This window comes from Homalodisca vitripennis, chromosome X (assembly GCF_021130785.1).
Source record: "Homalodisca vitripennis isolate AUS2020 chromosome X, UT_GWSS_2.1, whole genome shotgun sequence".
Classification (NCBI taxonomy): domain Eukaryota; kingdom Metazoa; phylum Arthropoda; class Insecta; order Hemiptera; family Cicadellidae; genus Homalodisca; species Homalodisca vitripennis.
The window spans coordinates 159,376,396-159,394,843 of NC_060215.1; the positions used below are offsets into that span (position 1 = coordinate 159,376,396).

The window sequence follows — 18,448 nt, forward strand, 5'->3', positions numbered from 1 at the left end:
TCTCGGGCTTATTGTAGAGGGTCAACTTAAATGAGAGTCAAGACAAAAGCCGCATGAGCCTAAAATGTATGATTATTTGAACTGTGTTTAATAGTCAAGTGACTTTACTGATTACAACAATCCTACTAATTACACAAACAATCCTGCAAACAAAGTTCAACTATTAAAATATAATTCATATATTTTGCAGCTTTAATGTATTGCTAAACAACATGCTTCATGAGAAAACAATAATTGAGAATTCCAATTATATATTGCTCCTCCCGCTTGCAAAACTTTGCTACAATAATCTGGTGATTACAAATATTATTATTTAAGTATTACCCTACATTCTTAAGGTGTCGAACGCATGTTTAAAAATGTAATTGTACATTTGCCTAATCCATAGTTTTATCAACGCTATTAATATATTATCGTTGAATTTGATTCCATTCTGATTTTATTAACAAAATATAATAAAATGTTTCGTGAAGTTTAGATCATAGGTAAAGATACAGTGTGTTGCCAATTATGCTTGCCCCCTCCCCACACCACACGCACACTCGCACACACACTCACACGCTCTCTCATACACACAACAGTTTTTGATGTCAAGTCATTCAATAGTTTAAAAAATTATTTATAAATCATACTATTATTACCATGTACGATGTATCCTTTAAAAACACTGATATTCGTGTTTATTAAGGGAATAACATTAATATGTCTACATAACGTAATATTTATATACCTTATAACAGAAAACAAATATATAGTTGGGATATTTTTCTGAAGAAAGCCTCATTAATAAAAGGAAGAGTTTTCATTTATAAATATATAAAACTGTTATAATAATTAAACAGATGGAAAACGAAACGATTAATACGACAATGAACAGCAATAAAATACTTAGTTACATTTTCAAAGCGAAAAAGTATATTTATTTCATAGACATTAATCTTTAGCAGTAAAAAATAAAAAAATATTGAAATCATGTTAATAAGCTTCACAGACCTGAGATACTACTGCTGCCTTGTCTTTGTCTCTTAAAAATATCATACACGTTAAAGTTCGCCCTGACTAGGCTAGACAAGTTTAAAGTGAAGCACCACAAACTAAATTTCAACATATTGTGTTGGCTTCCGTACGAATTGAAATGAAGTCACACATCGGAAACTTCATCTCTTTAAAACCAAAATGAACCAATAATAAAGAGGCCCATTCCCGTTTCCTGTGTTGTCCGTAACTTCTGCCTTGACGGTTGTCGTTTACAACTGACCTCTGGTCAGTTCCTAGTGGTTCAGTCGCAGACCTGTTGTGAGCGATATACTTCAGTTTGATTTTAATAGCTTTTTTTATTAAGTACATGTTTTACAGATAAGTGTGCATGGAGTTTACAATTGACCTCTGGTCAGTTCCCAGTGGTTCAGTCGCAGACCTGTTGTGAGCGATATACTTCAGTTTGATTTTAATAGCTTTTTTATTAAGTACATGTTTTACAGATAAGTGTGCATGGAGTTTACAATTGACCTCTGGTCAGTTCCCAGTGGTTCAATCGCAGACCTGTTGTGAGCGATATACTTCAGTTTGATATTAATAGCGTTTTTTTTATTAAGTACATGTTTTATAGATTAGTGTGCTTGGAGTTTACAATTGACCTCTGGTCAGTTCCCAGTGGTTCAGTCGCAGACCTGTTGTGAGCGATATACTTCAGTTTGATTTTAATAGCTTTTTTATTAAGTACATGTTTTACAGATAAGTGTGCATGTAGTTTACAATTGACCTCTGGTCAGTTCCCAGTGGTTTAGTGGCAGACCTGTTGTGAGCGATATACTTCAGTTTGATTTCAATAGCTTTTTTATTAAGTGCATGCTTTATAGATAAGTGTGCTTGGAGTTGGCTAAAGGTTTAGTATGATTTTTTTATTTTAAAGTACATTGTAATTATTTGTCAGGTTATTTAATAACCTGAGCAAGATATTATATTTGAGATTTAAAAACTTATTGTTACTGATTTATTATATTACTGAATGATGGCAAATGTCTGACAATTGTTACTACACAACAAATAAACATAAAATTTAAAAAGCTCATCCATTCCTTAATGAAGGTTCAGTTTGAACGTTCAGGACACTAGAGTCACACCTTACTGAAAACGGTTCTGCTGTAGAGAATGGAAACTATGCATGGAGACTAGAAGCGTCTCTTCACTTTAACGTACTCAGTACACAACGCCTTGTTTATTGTTTAAATATTCCGCAGTGGAGGGCAAAGTAAACTCACCCTAAACCGGATATCTCATTACCAGAAGGCAATCAATAAATCTATTCAGATTAATAATGTAACTTGATTGTGATTCCCTTGTGTTATCTCCTCTAATGTATTTAATCAATGTTTTGATTATTATAACTAGACAAACACTCCCTACCAGTTAAATAAAATAATAGTTTGTAGAGTAAAACTCGTCATATCCGATCTTGACAGCTCCGAGACATGGTCGGAACAAAAAAATTCGGATAACCCTAGGAGCGAAACCTCATATTCATAGAAATGTCGTGTATATATTTGACGAAGTCGATGCTTATATCAATGCACAAAAGTGCATACATTATTGCAGTTCGAGATTGTTTCTGATTTCTTCTACCTTGGAAAATGCCCAGATAATTTGGTTTCCTTCATAATGTCAGAATTTTTATTTATCATCCCTATACAGGTTGAAAATGGGACTCGTCACGCTATTGCAGAGTTAATCAATTGCGGAGCGCGGCGTAATTGCAAGAACTAAAGTGTACGTGATAAGCTTGGATGTGAAGAAATTGCCCCTTTATCGTACTAGACCTAGACAGCGCCGTTATCGTCCATCAGAAGATAAGTAAAGGGTATGTTCTTAGCGTTTTCACCCTAAGAAAAGGTTAATTCTTTACTTATAAAACTTTAAGTTAAAACTAATTGTTTTTGTATTATTGTACTACTTATTACTATAAAGCTAGTCGTGTTCAAAGATATTTTTAATGATCATTAATTAAAGTGTAATAACCTATCTTATTAACTTCTTTTATGATAGTTAATTTGTTAAAACAGCGAATGATCATATCTGTTATCATGAAACATGTGGCTCTGTGGGAATTATAAATTAATTTTCAAGCGTTCTGGAGTTTTGATACCATTATCATCCTCACAGTTACAATTACTGAGTGAAGTAGATGTACCGCTATAACTGACTCGACGAGATCGTACAACGGATGTCTATTAATACAAGGCCGCATATTATATAATAAAGATTATTATATATGACTAAATGAATATTCAAAAATCGCGAGGATATGTTTAAAACTTATAGTTTTACGAGATAGATTTTCTGACCCTTTCACTGAACTGACAACTGGCAGCCATATGGCTTCTTTATTGTGTAGCTTACGATTAAAATGTTCAGGTATTAATATAATTTATTTGTTAGTGAATGTTTATTATAGTATTTATTCTCTTTTGGTGGTCACGTAATAGATCTATTAGGTTGAAAATGTTATTATTCATTGAGATATTTAATGTAAGTAAGACCAACTATCGCAATTAATTACAGTCTGAAGAATGTTTTCCTGGACCATATTCAAACGGCTACAAGTTTTTATCTTTAGGCTGCATCTATTCTTAAGGTATTAACTCTGATTTAAACCTCTGTCGATTGGTGTTATTGATTTTACATCTGTATAAGTCTATTACATGACTGTTAATGTTTGAACTGACTATAAACCTCAATTTCGAATTTAATATAATTAGTTTTAAAAAATCATTCAAATGATCAAATAATCAAATGGTTTACAGTTCACGTGGGTCTAAATTAATTTATAATACGTGAGGACGACAGTATTTATTAAACTTTCACATTCAAGATTCATAAACACATATATTTTAAATACGGTCTAAACCGAAATCGATCCGATAAGAAAGACCTCTCACCTCCCAGGCTACAATAAGCTACCGTAAACTAACGATAGTCAGGCGGGAACAATTTCCTCATTCTCTCACCACGAGACATACTGCAAATGAGGTGGCGCCCTTTTTATAAACAGCTATAAATACTTTAAAAAATTCAAACAGCTGTCTCTTTATTGTGGCCTCTAGCAAAGAGTACAATATTCTCACAATACGCTTCAGTAATAAATGTGTAAATCTTAGACCAATTCATGCATTTACTGATATTAAAAACGCGAAGAAAACCTGAGGACGCGGCCTTAACCATAAGGGTAATGTCGAATGATTCGAGATGTATATTTCAACAGTTTTTGCGTGTTGTATAAATACATCATTTAATTTTTCACTCAGCTCAAACATAGTTAAATATTTTTCAAGTTCATTTCCTTTCAACAATGTTTCTTAATGTTTTATTTAGCTGCTATGCTTGGTTATGCGGAAATTGTGCCTTTATATTAATCTTGATATAAAGGTTTAAGACTCTACATGTAGGGAAATGCACCACACACAATAAACTTTGGCATTACAAAGTTAAACATAAGATTATTTTAAATCTTCATGTAATTTTAAAGTTAAACTAAATGTTTTTAGCATTTAACTAAACTATAACACCAGGATTGTTTTTTACATCTAAATTACCTTTCGTTGATATGTTAACTCTATTTTTACGTTAATTTCCTATTTTATCCTGATATTCCCTATAAATATAACGCGTGAAACAAATATATAAGTCAAAAACAATTATCATTTCTTTCTAATCCTATTTAGACATGTAATTCCTTTCGTACATGCACACCAATTCAGCCCAATTCTTCATAATTCGTACCTTATAATATAATGTAAAATACGCTTAAAGGCACAAAAATACTTTACGTAAAAATTTCAAACTTATCACATAAGTTTTTAAAATCCATTGAGGTCACGCAGATTTTACACGATATACAGTATTTTAAATACTTCAGTAATATTCTTGTAGCTATTTTTATGCCCCAAATAATCTACAAATTCTTTATATACCTTAAACTTAGCTTCTACCCAGAATGAACATTAAACTAGTTAATTTAGTAATACATTTTTAAACCACTGGTTAATTTCTAGCCCCAACAGAATTTTTTCATATTTTTAGGTATTAAATCATCTTATAGAGTAACTAACTTGTACTTATTTTATGTTCAAATATTCTTGTGGTAAATTATCAACGTATTTTTTATTATAGGATATTTAATTTCTTATCTTTTATATTTAGACTCATGAACATTTCTGTCTCCCATCCACGTGTGTAGTCTTTGTGGGGGAAACATTCTCTAGTTATGAATGTTTGTAGCATTTAAAACGTTTGTTCTTAAATAATTTGTTTATATTAAATTGAATCAAATTATCTTATTAAAAAACTAACTGACAGAACGAGTCTTAACTAATGGCTTACATACTGTAAGTTTTAATACTCTGTCTCAACGAATACAAAGAAAATACATCATAGATATGGAGAACATTAAACGGACATGTTTCAAAGTTCACATCCTAAAAATGTAAGAACATTCTATTTAGGTGCATTATAATGTGATATAACAAGTCTTAACTGATGGCTTACATACGGTAAGTTTTAATACTCTGTCTCAACGAATACAAAGAAAATACACTATAGATATGGAGAACGTTAAACGGACATGTTTCAAAGGTCACATCCTAAAAATGTAAGAAAATTCTATTTAGGTGCATTATAATTTGTTTTACAACATGGGTTCTGTATGGTTTCTTAAGCCTTAAAATAATGGTTACGTTCTGTTTCACCTTCCTGTTTGAGCCCAGTCAATGAGGGAATCCACCCTCGACACGAAGGTAGACGTGCAGTTCCCGAACTTCCCTCTAATGTCTAGGCCGACAGTCTCGAAGTTCGCCTTTACACCGCAGAGGTGTGCCGTAGCGAAGGCGGACGACTCGCCGATCTGAGCGTCGAGATTGTACGTCTAAAAATAGAGTAGTATAAATAAAGTCTATTAATACAATTACCGGGAAAAGCTTTAATTTCGCTCTTATCGTTATCCTCCTCCTTAGAATATAATACATCCCAGAACCTAAGATGAAGTAAAGTACGACCCCTCCTCATATCTGACCACAAGGCGTGACCGACTCCTCGGGATATCCGACCGAATCCGATTGTTCCCGGTATCAGGCGATAACTTTATTCATTAGTCCAATTAAAAGTTTCACATTGCGGTTACATTTATTTTTGTAGAGCTAATAAAAACATGTGAATTGCAATTATAACACCAATTAATCCTATTAATAAAAAGGAATATAAATAAAAATAGAATTTTAAAATATTATACTGTTTATTAACTTAAAATATTAACTTAAATGTTCTTTTACGAAATGGTACACTCGGTTTTTAAGGTACAACGTTAGGCATTATTAAAGGATTTTATGGAACATTAATTTTTTAAGGAATCTGTGCATTTATGTTTAAGTTATAATGCAGAATAATACATTAGCCAATCCACAAGCTAGTGTAGAGAATCAATATACAACATGGCTACCTGCCAATACTCATAGTGATAAGTGATCCTAGGAAACTGTGAAATAGTGATGGTTTTAGGTAAATTCAACAAATTACCTACAAACTACGCTTTACCTGAAGTACTGTAAGTGATCCTCACACAATTATTTCACATCTTAATTTCAAGACTTAAGAGAAACATTCAATTAACTGATTTCCAACAACTGACCTAGATGATGATGTCACAAATACCACATAGCAATCTAGCTGAATCATTGCAGCCACATAAAATCTAGAAAGCAAAGCTAAAAGAAAATCTTTTCTCATATAACATGACAACAGAGGTCAACTAATCACAAACACAATTTTAATGAAGAATACAAGTGCAGTCTATCGTCAACATATGTTGAACTGACAACTCGCGCCTGACCTCATTACAACCAGCTCCAGCATTTGTTACGCAACCTGCTGACAACTGCTAGCAGCTGTGTACTTACTGACCTAGCTTAAGCTGTACTCCTGCTCTACTCTGTACCTAGCTGTACAAAATGCCCACAAAATATCCTTGTGGCAACTGTGATATAGGTGTCAGATTTTCAGGAATAAAATGTACAGGAAAATGTAAAAAATGGTACCACTCAGGATGCCAAAACTTCCAGAAAAAAGCTTAAAAAAATGGACCGAATCTGAAATTGCAAAATGGCAATGTATTACCTGTAGAAGAGACCAACAGCTTGATCAAGAACATAGTGATCCAAATTTAAATTTAAGTACAACTCCAATCACTCCAGACCGTTCTTTTCAAGGCCTTGAAAATAGTTTTACTCAATGTGTTAGTTTTGGAAGCACAACTTCCTCTCTCCCTCCCTCCCTGACTGACTTAAAACTAGACGAAGTAAAATCTAAACTGATTGACCATGAAAAGCTAGAAGATCAGGACTTAGACAAATCTCTGACCCTAGCTGCAGAGGCCGGAACAATCTTACTACAGGAGAATAATAAATTTAAAAATAACATCCACTATCTAAATAGTCCAATTTCTCTACTTGACGCCAACTCAATTAGTATGGAAGCAAAAGTTGAAGAACTCTCAGCCATAGAAATTAAACATATACAGAAAATTGAAATCCTGCTAAACAAGTTGGAGGATGTAGAGCAAGAGCTTATTAAATGTAAACAAGATAAATCTGACTTACAAAATATTTTTGAGGAACACGACATAAAACAATCAGAAATGCTCACTGGTTATCTATATAAAATAGACGAGCAAGACAAAATCAACTCAAAATTGAAAATAATGACTGAGCAAACTGACAGTTACAATTTTAAAACTTTTAATGACATGGAAACCCAAACAACCTTTGTTAGCTCACAATCGACAAATCCTAATCCTGCTTCTTTGTTGGATCTAGCTCTTGTCCTGGAAAAATTTGACCATATGGAGCAGTCCATGGCTGATCTTGCGAGTTATGTCATGAATAATTATGCCCCTCTGCCAGCCCTTAAGGCTGATGTCCTGAATATAATAACAGGACAAGAAGACCAGAACAAAGAAGTAAATATAAGGAAGAAACAGAAGGCTCGTCTTACTAAATTAAAGCCAGTTTCAGAACTAAAAAGTAAAAACTACCCAATAAGACAAACTAGAAAATCAAATTACTTTAGTGTTTCATTACAAGTAAAAAAGTGTAGAGACCACAAAACACCGGATTTGACCTAATTACGCCTGACCAGACTATACAGAAGAGTAGGGGAGCCAGACAAACCCCGTCACAAAAACTGATCAGCTCTCTTGCGACGCATGGTTCCGGCCCAATACCTGACCAGCATGAACAGAAGAGTGGGGGAGCCAGACAAACCCCGTCACAAAAACTGACCAGCTTTCTTGCGACGCTTGGTTCCGGCCCGATACCTGACCGTCATGAACCGAAGAGCCAGACAAACCCCGTCACAAATACTGAAAACACCAGACACTCCAGTACTAAATAGCAATAAGATAGTTGTTGAAGTGTAGGTACATTTTCCAAATGACTATTCACCACCTAGACAAAGTACTTTTTATAGAGTTCATCCGGAAAAACATTTTTTAGGCAAACATCCAAAGGCATTTCACAAATTCAAACCAAAATACAAAACCAGGATCTTTGTAAATCCCCATCACCCTGCAAACAAGTTAACCTAAAATCACTGTTCTACATCAAAATATCCAAGGACTGAAGAATAAAACTAACAGATCAGTCCACCTTCAAGAAGGTGTTCTACTATCTACTATCTTTGTTCTACTAAAGTAGGTGGCAAGTGTGTAGCCAGAAATATTGATATTTTTAAAAATGTCTTCTTTAAGTCCATATTCTGTGAGTATTAAGATCCTTGGCTGTACTTCTTCTACAGCCAAGGATCTTAATACTCACAGAATATGGACTTAAAGAAGACATTTTTAAAAATATCAATATTTCTGGCTACACACTTGCCACCTACTTTAGTAGAAGTAACCATACTAAAGGAGGAGCAGCAATATATGTTGACAAAAACATATTCCACCTGTCAGAGACAATCCCTGTTTCAGCATACTGTCAAGAATTAATCTGCGGAACAGCAATGATTAAGCTAACATTGAACAAAAAACCATTATACATTACTGGAAATTATAGACCTCCTTCTGGTAACCTTCATCAAGCAATGAGTCTAATATCAGATATGTTGAAAAAACAAAAGCAGAAAATCACCCCATTCTGTTATTAGGTGACATAAATTTTGACTGCTTAAAGACTGACAACGAAAACAAACAACTTAATAATGTTTTGACCAGTCACAACATTTATAGATTGAATCTACCTCCTACTAGGATTACATCGAATACAAGGTCTTCAATTGACTGTGTTTGTACAAATCTACCACTTGAAAACGTAGAAAGTAAGGTATTTTACAGCCGCCTATCTGACCATACTGCACAACTTTGCACGTTACAAATAAGGACTTGTCAGGAAAACACCTATTACAGTGGAATGAGCCGAAACTATTCCCAGAATAACCTTAGTATGTTAAAGGCTTTACTGCTACAAGAAAATTGGGATGAAGTGCTCAATGCTTACACTGCAGAAGAAGCTTATACTAAATTTATGTCAATAGTTACCATGGCTCTCAATCAAGCATGTCCATTAATTAAAGAAAATTAGAAGGAAAAAGAAGGTGACAAATAAACATTTTGTAGACCATCAGGTAAACTTGCTAAAAGAAAACTTCCTTCAGAAACTTCTAGTATATGAGAAAACAAATAATGAAGAAGATAAACGCAATCTAGCAAAGGCTAAGAAAGAATATGACGAGGCTGAGAAAATTAAGACAAGAGGCATCAGCCAGTTTCATAAATAGAGCAGAAAATAAATCTAAAGCCTTGTGGAAGATAATAAACGATTAAAGACAGACAAAAAATGTAATACAACAAACACTCAAGCTTTAAATTGATGGACATGTAGAAGATAACCCCTATAAAATTGCAAACCATATGAATCACTTCTTTACCAGCATCGCTGAGAGAACGCTGAAAAACAATCATGAACCATCTATAGACCCACACACAACCTCGCACACCGGCCATGACTTACATAACTACCAACACGCAAGCCAAATAAAAATACAAAATATTATAAAAAATCTCAAACAAAAAACTTCTGCAGCAACCGACAATATCTCCACAAAAATACTTAAACATTGTAAGGAATCACTAACGATCCCCATCACAAGTATTATTAACAAATTTTTGAGTCAAGGTCAATTTTAATCAGCCTTAAAACTTACAAAAGTTTACCCAAAACATAAAAAGGGAAGTAAAATCGAAGTTGGCAATTACAGGCCAATATCAATATTGCCAACTTTCTCTAAAATCTTAGAAAAAGTTGTCCTGAGAAGGCTTTTGGACCACTGTGAGAAGTTTAATTTATTAACTGAGAGACAACATGGTTTCATCAATGGAAAATCAACCATGACCGCCCTGACCGATTTTGCTGACTACACAATGGACAACCTTGAGGAAGGAAAACATGTTACTAGTTTCTTCCTAGACTTGAGTAAAGCGTTTGACTGCTTGATCCATGATCTCATATTACACAAATTAGACAAATTAGGAATTTAGAGCACAGCCAAGATGTGGTTTAAAAGCTATCTTAAAGACCGAAAACAAATAGTAGAAATAAAATAAGCAACAAGTAAAACCACAGCAATAACTAGATCAATACCTTTACCTATAAATCGAGGAGTACCCCAGGGGTCTGTTTTGGGACCAGTATTATTTATACTGTTTACAAATGACATACCCGAACACCTGGACAAATTTTGTACAGTTTCAATGTACGCTGATGATACCACCTTGCTCTTGAGTGGACAAAAAGACAACCTAGATATCAGATCATTCACAGCCTTGAACATGGCTTATCAGTACTGTCAACCCAAATGACTTAGAGGTAAATCCAGACAAAACTAGTCAAGTCGCATTTAGGAGAAGATGTGATGAAGTACCAACAATACCCGACGTGGAAAAAAACACCCAAGCTAAATATTTAGGAGTCATTGTTGATGAGGGATTTACCTGGTCACAGCATGTAGACAATCTTCTCTCCAAATTAAATTCCTCCCTTTATATGATTAAACGTACAAAATGTATAAGCGACATATCTACTGCGAAAATTGCCTACCATTCCTTGTTTGAAACTCACATCAGGTATGGCCTAATGATATGGGGAGGAACTTCCGCAAGTAATCTTCAGAAAGTTTTGATTCTACAAAAGAGGGCCGTAAGAACCTTAGCTGAGCTAGGCTACAGAGAAAGTTGTAGAGAAGCCTTCAAAACCCTGAAGATTATGCCAATAGTAAACCTCTACATAAAAGAAGTCATCTTATATGCTGTTGGACAACCCCTGACGCAGAATAGATACCTACATGACTACAATACTAGACACGGTACTCGTTACCAACTACCAGTTCACCATCTCTCCCTATATGAAAAGTAACCCTCCTACATGGGCATGAAGCTGCACAACCTTCTACCTGAAGAATTGAGATGCCTCACCGGGAGAAGACTGAAGACTACTCTTACTGACTGGCTAATTAACAATCCTTTTTACTCACTTAATGAGTTTATTGAAAGAAGACAATGAACATTGCCATTTGAAAAACTTATTTTTGAAATTGCAACAACTGTTTGTGATGATTTTATTTAACGCCATTTCAATACCTAATGTATTTGAAAATAAAGAATATTTGTATTTGTATTTTTATTTGAGTATAATCTCTTGTTTCTAGGAGTGACGTAGTTCATTTTTATGGAACTGCTCACTATTAGAGAAATAAAAACTTCCTACTTCAAAGGTGTAATAAATAAATATACTTTTAAGTATGAAAATTGAATTATATTGGCTCTCGGGATCGAGGTTTTAAACATTATTTTCCGTAAGCATATAACTTTTATTATTTTCATCAATGAATACTGTATACAGAACGCTGTATAATTTTATTTTAGCCAAAATCATTTCACTAATGATGTATAAACTGTTACATACATTACTGTATAACTGTTCATCTTAAAATATATACACGATTTTGCTTAGAAAAAATGGGACTTTGCTCCTAAGGTTACTCAAATTTTTCTTGCTCCGACCATAGCTCAAAGCCGTCAAGATCTGATATGACGAGTTTTACTCTATAAACTATTATTTTGTTTAACTGGTACGGAGTGTTTATCTAGTTATGATAATCAAAACATTGATTAAATACATTGGAGGAGATAACACAAGGGAATCACAATCGAGTTACATTGTTAAACTGATTAGATTTATTGATTGACTTTTGATAATGAGATATCCAGTTTAGGGTGAGTTTACTTTGCCCTCCACTGCAGAATATTTAAACAATAAACAAAGCTTTGTGCACTGAGTACGTTAAAATGAGGAGACGCTTCTAGTCTCCATGCATAGTTTAAATTATTCTGTGCACCCTTAGAATGCTGAGTTTGACATTGAAATCTATTTGCACAATTTATAAAGAATTTTCACCTTCAGTTATTGCTCTACAGGTACTTATGTAGAGTTTATTTCAATGTCCCCGTATATTTCAGACTGTCATTCTGTCCAAAGTTTAAAGTCGATATTGTCCTTTTAATTTTGTTATATTTGGTTGTTCGGTATCGAATTCTAGGTTCGTAAAACCATGCAAAAATCATAATACTAATTAATATTATCTTAAAATATATAATTTATCAACAATGGAAATGTATTGCTAACAAAAGGAACTTTTACTTTTCAAACAAGAAGAAATTAGACCTTCTGTGCCATATTTCTTTCGTTTTGAGTGTAATTGGATTCTGACATTCTATTAATGACTGAGTGCAACTAAACCAATGGGATGACTTTGAATGCTTTTCTATATTTGTGTTTGTATAATTAGTTGTGTTAAAGAAAAATATAAAACTAGATTATTATATGCAAAATCTTAACTACTAAGCTATTATTAAATGTTTTTTTTTATGTATTCCATCAATGCTAGCCAGATTACTATTAAACTAGTATAGACATATGGTCACAGCAATATGGACAGTATATACACCTGAGTGTATTGCTCTCACTTTAGCATCTTGGCTATTAAGGGTTACAATAATATTAATATATTCTATTAAAGCATTTTTATTTCAGTATAATTCCATAAACATTACTTGGTTAGCTTCCATATTACTGACTAGAATCTATTATTTTTCATTTTACTCTATGAACTGTTTGTTGGCAAATTTATTTTATTTCTATCATTATGGTTACTTATAAGGCCAATTTATAATTATTTGCTAACACTCAGCATTGCTTATATATATATATATATATATATATATATATATATATATATATGACTTCACGCTGGAAGTCATTTGGAATTTTTTAAGCCCATGAGTGATAGGCTTCGCTAACGCTCAGCTAAGCACATTTCTTCTAATAAAATAGTTTCAGTATCATAAATTCTTAAAGGAATTTCCTAACACATGTCATCAACAGCTCATAGAGATAAAGTCACTGTTGATCTGTGTGGTTGCCCCCTCAAGTGACTAAAGCCTTGTTTTTTGTCCTCATTCTTTTATGAGGCAATCTCCGGCCCCATTAGAGTGAACTCAACTCTCAACTTCCACAGCCATTCTCCCTTCCCACCATCGGCTTCTCTCAGACCGCATGAAATAACAACCCTCCACGACCAGGAGATCATACGAGTACGTAATAGGCACCACCTAATAAACCGGTTGTATACTGTCACACCATCGGCTTCTCTCAGACGCACGAAATAACAACCCTCCACGACCAGGAGATCATACTAGTACGCATTAGACACCACCTAATAAACCGGTTGTATACTGTTACACCATCGGCTTCTCTCTGACACATGAAATAACAACCCTCCACGACCAGGAGATCATACGACTACGTAATAGGCACCACCTAATAAATCGGTTGTATACTGTCCTAGTATACTGTAAACTCTAAAGTTTTTTTGCACCCTTAAAATATCAATTATATGAGGAGCCCACACTTTTCCCTCCACAGTACCACTAACCTTTCTTAAGTTAATTAACGAATTTCTTCAAAAAAATTTTTTAGCAATATATGCTTAAAGTTGTTAAAATTTTAAATCTCACGGTAAAAATTACAAAATCTAAATTTACAACGAAAATGGGAAGCTTATGATGCAAAATATAAATTCTAAAAGTCTAAATTGCAGCTGAGGACGCATACTTATTCTCGGATTCTAGTTTTGACTGTTTTATCACCGCACTATTCTATACGTATATTAAATGATGGGATACGGAAATACAAACAAGCATAACTTTTAAATTCTATATGAGGAAATCATTTAGAAATATATATTTTGCAAAATTCATCCAAACACAACCATACTCTAATATATTAGATTTACAAATTTTCCTGCTGCACTGTATGATGAATATCCGAGCAAAGCATGCTGACCACGTCATTGCCGGGTAGGAATGATATTATTTGTGAATTCCTGTTACACAGACTGTCAGCGTATCTGTACGTGGCTCCTCTGTCAATTCCTAAGTTGTAAAACATTTCATTCATGGATGGCTTTATCGTGTTGAAATATGAATATTCAATAGCATTTCTTAATCCTGGAATGCCGAAGACCTCATCCATTCCACCCCACAGTCGACATTTGTCATTACGCCGTCTGGAAACCATTTGTAGCAACCCAAGCCCTTCATTCCCAGTTGGAGCACTCCAGCCGTTGTAGGAGGGACTCCCAGGATAGGAGGGACTCCCAGGATAACCCTGCGTACAAAAAAGGAAGTTGCTATTATGAAGTACTAAATTAGTAATTATTAATCCGATATATATATATATATATATATATATATATATATGTGTGTGTGTGTGTGTGTGTGTGTGTGTGTGTGTGTGTGTGTGTGTATGTGTTTTTATCTACTATATTTTTGTTGTTCCCTGGACACGGCTCACTGTTTTGTAAAATGTGAAATAATGGGAATGTTGAATATATAAATAACTATTACCACCAACGTTAAGGCATAACTGGAAATGGCGATTAAAATGTAGGAATAATTAATAGTTCATAACACATATCGAGCCCAAGAACTATTTTAAAATTATTTCCTCTGCAATATTGTAAATAAATTGTTATTCTTTGGTAATTGCATGACTCGATAATACCCGCACTGATTTGGCTTTTTTGTTATAAAATGTTCGTGATAATCCAAATTAGGTATTCATCGAAAGACAAATAGGAAATTATGGAAAATGGGAGAATTACTTACTAGCTGAATAACCGTGCTTTACTACGGGACTAAAATATAAACTTGTTTTACCTAGTTTGTTATGTCCCAACTATTACTGTGTTGAATTTTTAGTTTAACTCCAGTTCACCTTCTTTTTATTGCAGCATATTCTGGTATATGACGCTGCCTCAGACTTCACTCCTAGAATCCAAGAAACTCAAAATGAAACATTGACATCGTTTCGACATCAGAGACACCTATAAATACTTAAAGTGGTAGTCTCATTGTCTCATCATCAAGTACACAACAAAACAATGTAGATGTTTCGTTATGACCTTCTTCGCCGTCGACTTTTTTCAGACAAACATGGCTCCAAATTCGAGGAGTCAAGTCTGAGACAGCGTCAGATACCAGACGATGCAACAAAAGGAAGGTGAACTGGAGGTGAACTCAAAATTCAATTGAATCAACACTTCTTACCATAGCTACGTTATTATTGTGTATTGGATAATTTAATAAATTATTTAATAATTAGTATTGCAGATCTTTCGCCTGAAACATTCCATTAACACGACATTACTTCATCACGAGCGAAGTCTAGACCAGGCCACATTCAGCTGGCCGTGGAAGAAATAAGGGTTCCTTAAATCCACTGTGGCTCTGTTTAACTAGTCGTTGAGCTTTATTCACCGTCATAGAAAATCAGCGTTTGACTGGGAACTGTAAGCTTTAAATTGAAAAGGATAATCTGAGGGACTCATGTCTATCTACCTGCCCTTCTGTCTGCGATAACTCTTGGTAGAAAGAAACAAGAGATTTGAAATCTGGTACATGCGTTTCCTAGAGTCCAAGAAAATCCTCTTTTGATCAAAAGATCAAATGAGAGTCAGTACATCTGTCTTTCCCTATGCCCGTCTATAGACAACTCTTGTTATAAATAAACCTCTTGATATATTGGTTCCTCACGGTTCAAGGTTGAACCCTATTTGTATTTGGATAAAACAACATTCAAACATTCCTTTTACCCCAGAATTTACATTCCAGTACGTACATTATGGCCCCTGGAAAGATTAGTTCACAGGATTCGAGTTCTTATATGGATTTAAGTACAAATAACCGCTTAACTAGGTCTTAAAATTGTTCATAACTGTACAAGTTGGTTTACTATAGTACAATATATATATATATATATATATATATATATATATATATATATATATATATATATATATATATATATATATATATATATATATATATTCCAAACCTGGTTCTGGCAAATAAACTGTTCCTTAATGCACTTAGACCTGACGTACATTGTTTAATTTTGCATAAGTATACACGATTTATTTCTTGAGATAACACCAGTATTCAAATCGTTCCTTCGGATTTATTTATATTATTAGTAAATGATGAAGCCAAATGACCAGGATTGCACTGGTATACCTTGTAATATAGTAAATATATTATTAGGATTCACCTGATAACTCCAATAAGGTTGTGCGTCCACTGTTGCCACATATCCGGAAGCAGTAGCGATTATCGAGATTGTCAAAGGTACAAAAATCCACATGATTGAACAATGTTTCTGAAATAAAAACATAGGATAGAATAAAAAATATATCAAATCATATTATCACTAGCACTGATTTGTCAATATTTTTCTTAAATATACTAAAAAAAATCCATTATAAAGTGTCCTTATTAATATAATCGTTTCTGTGTGTTTTCCTGAATTGTGATCTTGAATGTCTCAGGCGTGCCAACTTAAAACCCCCAATCGTACAGTTACCTACAAGTATTCATTTCCCATAAACCAATAATTTTTTGTGTCAATCAGTGTAAAGAAACCGTCTGGAACGGTAATATTCACACCTGTCACTCAAAGAAACCAGTTCAAGCAGGGAGCAGACTCCCTCAAAAATGTTCCAATCAAAAAAGCATAACAGTATTTGCCATCTTATTTGATTCCTTCTTGCTGATTAGCCTTTTTTAATCAACTTAAAGGCCCATGGGTTAAAAGCTAATAATGTCAGAAAGCAACGCAAAGAATAAAGACTTCTATACATAACGTACTCTATGGTGGGAAGGGTTGATTCAATGTGAATTTGAGTTTAGCTCCATTTCACTTTCCTCTTAGTGCAGCGTCTGGAATCTGACGGTATTACAGACTTGACCCCTGGAATTTGGAGTCATGATTGTCTTAAGAGATCCACAAGTAGCGGTGTCGAAGAAGCCTAAAATGAACTCTTTTTGGATCTCTTGAGATGACTCCAAATTCCAGGAGTCAGTGACAACGTCAGATTCCAGACGCTGCACTAAGATGAAGTTTTACTGGAGCTTAACTGAACTATAAAAATTCATTAAAATTAAAATTTCAAATCTGTAGCAATAAGAAAATTTGTTGACATAGTTTAAGACGGTGCGATTTTTAAGAATGGTGAGAAGATATTTTTATTCTTAAGAAACTCGGGTAAATCTCTTAAATAGGTTACCAATGTTTTTAAAGATTTACAGTATTATGATGATAATAGAATGGAAATATTTAGATATAAATTACATTAGGCAAATTTTTTAAATATTATTTCCTGATAAATTTATAAATAGTATAATATTCACCATATTTATTTTCAGATATACAATGTTTGATCACATTTCCAGCTATTATTAAATATTACGTTTATGTTAAAAGGTTTGGTTTTCTAATTACTTGCAATCAAAACGTTCACTCCCACATCTTAAAACGGTAGGTTGCGCTACTCGCCATTTCAGTAGACAGTGTGCAACTTGGGAGCTAAATTTTTGCAAGGTTCCTCTGCTAAATCCATTTGAACTTAAACTACCAAACTTTAAAAAATATTTTAAAACTTTTCAAGATTTTTTTGAATGTAGGCAGTTAGTATAACATTTTTTAATTTACACTAATGTAAAACTGACAGTTTATAACGTATTTTACATTTTCATCTAAATCAAGTCTCTCGAAAGGTGACTAAGATTTTATAAAATTATCCAATACATATTATTCACTTTAGGCCTGACTTCTATAGCTCTGCTATGTGCTCCATAAGTTCAATAATATAAGAATATTTAGTAAATAATAAACTGTATAATTTCAACACCTGGACGATAAAGAAATTTGTAAAAACAAAATTGATTTTGTCTGAGAATTGCTAAAAAATAATCTAGATTATCCTTGATTAAAATACTCGTAATTATATAAAT

General features: G+C 33.6%; 1 protein-coding gene across 1 annotated transcript in view; it reads right to left on the reverse strand.

The window, feature by feature from the left end:
- Positions 1-5,737: 5,737 nt before the first annotated feature.
- The window catches only part of LOC124369707 (alkaline phosphatase-like), a 109,618-nt gene continuing 96,907 nt past the window's right edge, over positions 5,738-18,448 (reverse strand). Inside the window, exon 3 of the mRNA XM_046827762.1 lies at positions 5,738-5,917. Coding sequence (XP_046683718.1) covers positions 5,738-5,917 — 180 coding nt within the window. The remainder of the gene's footprint in view (positions 5,918-18,448) is intronic.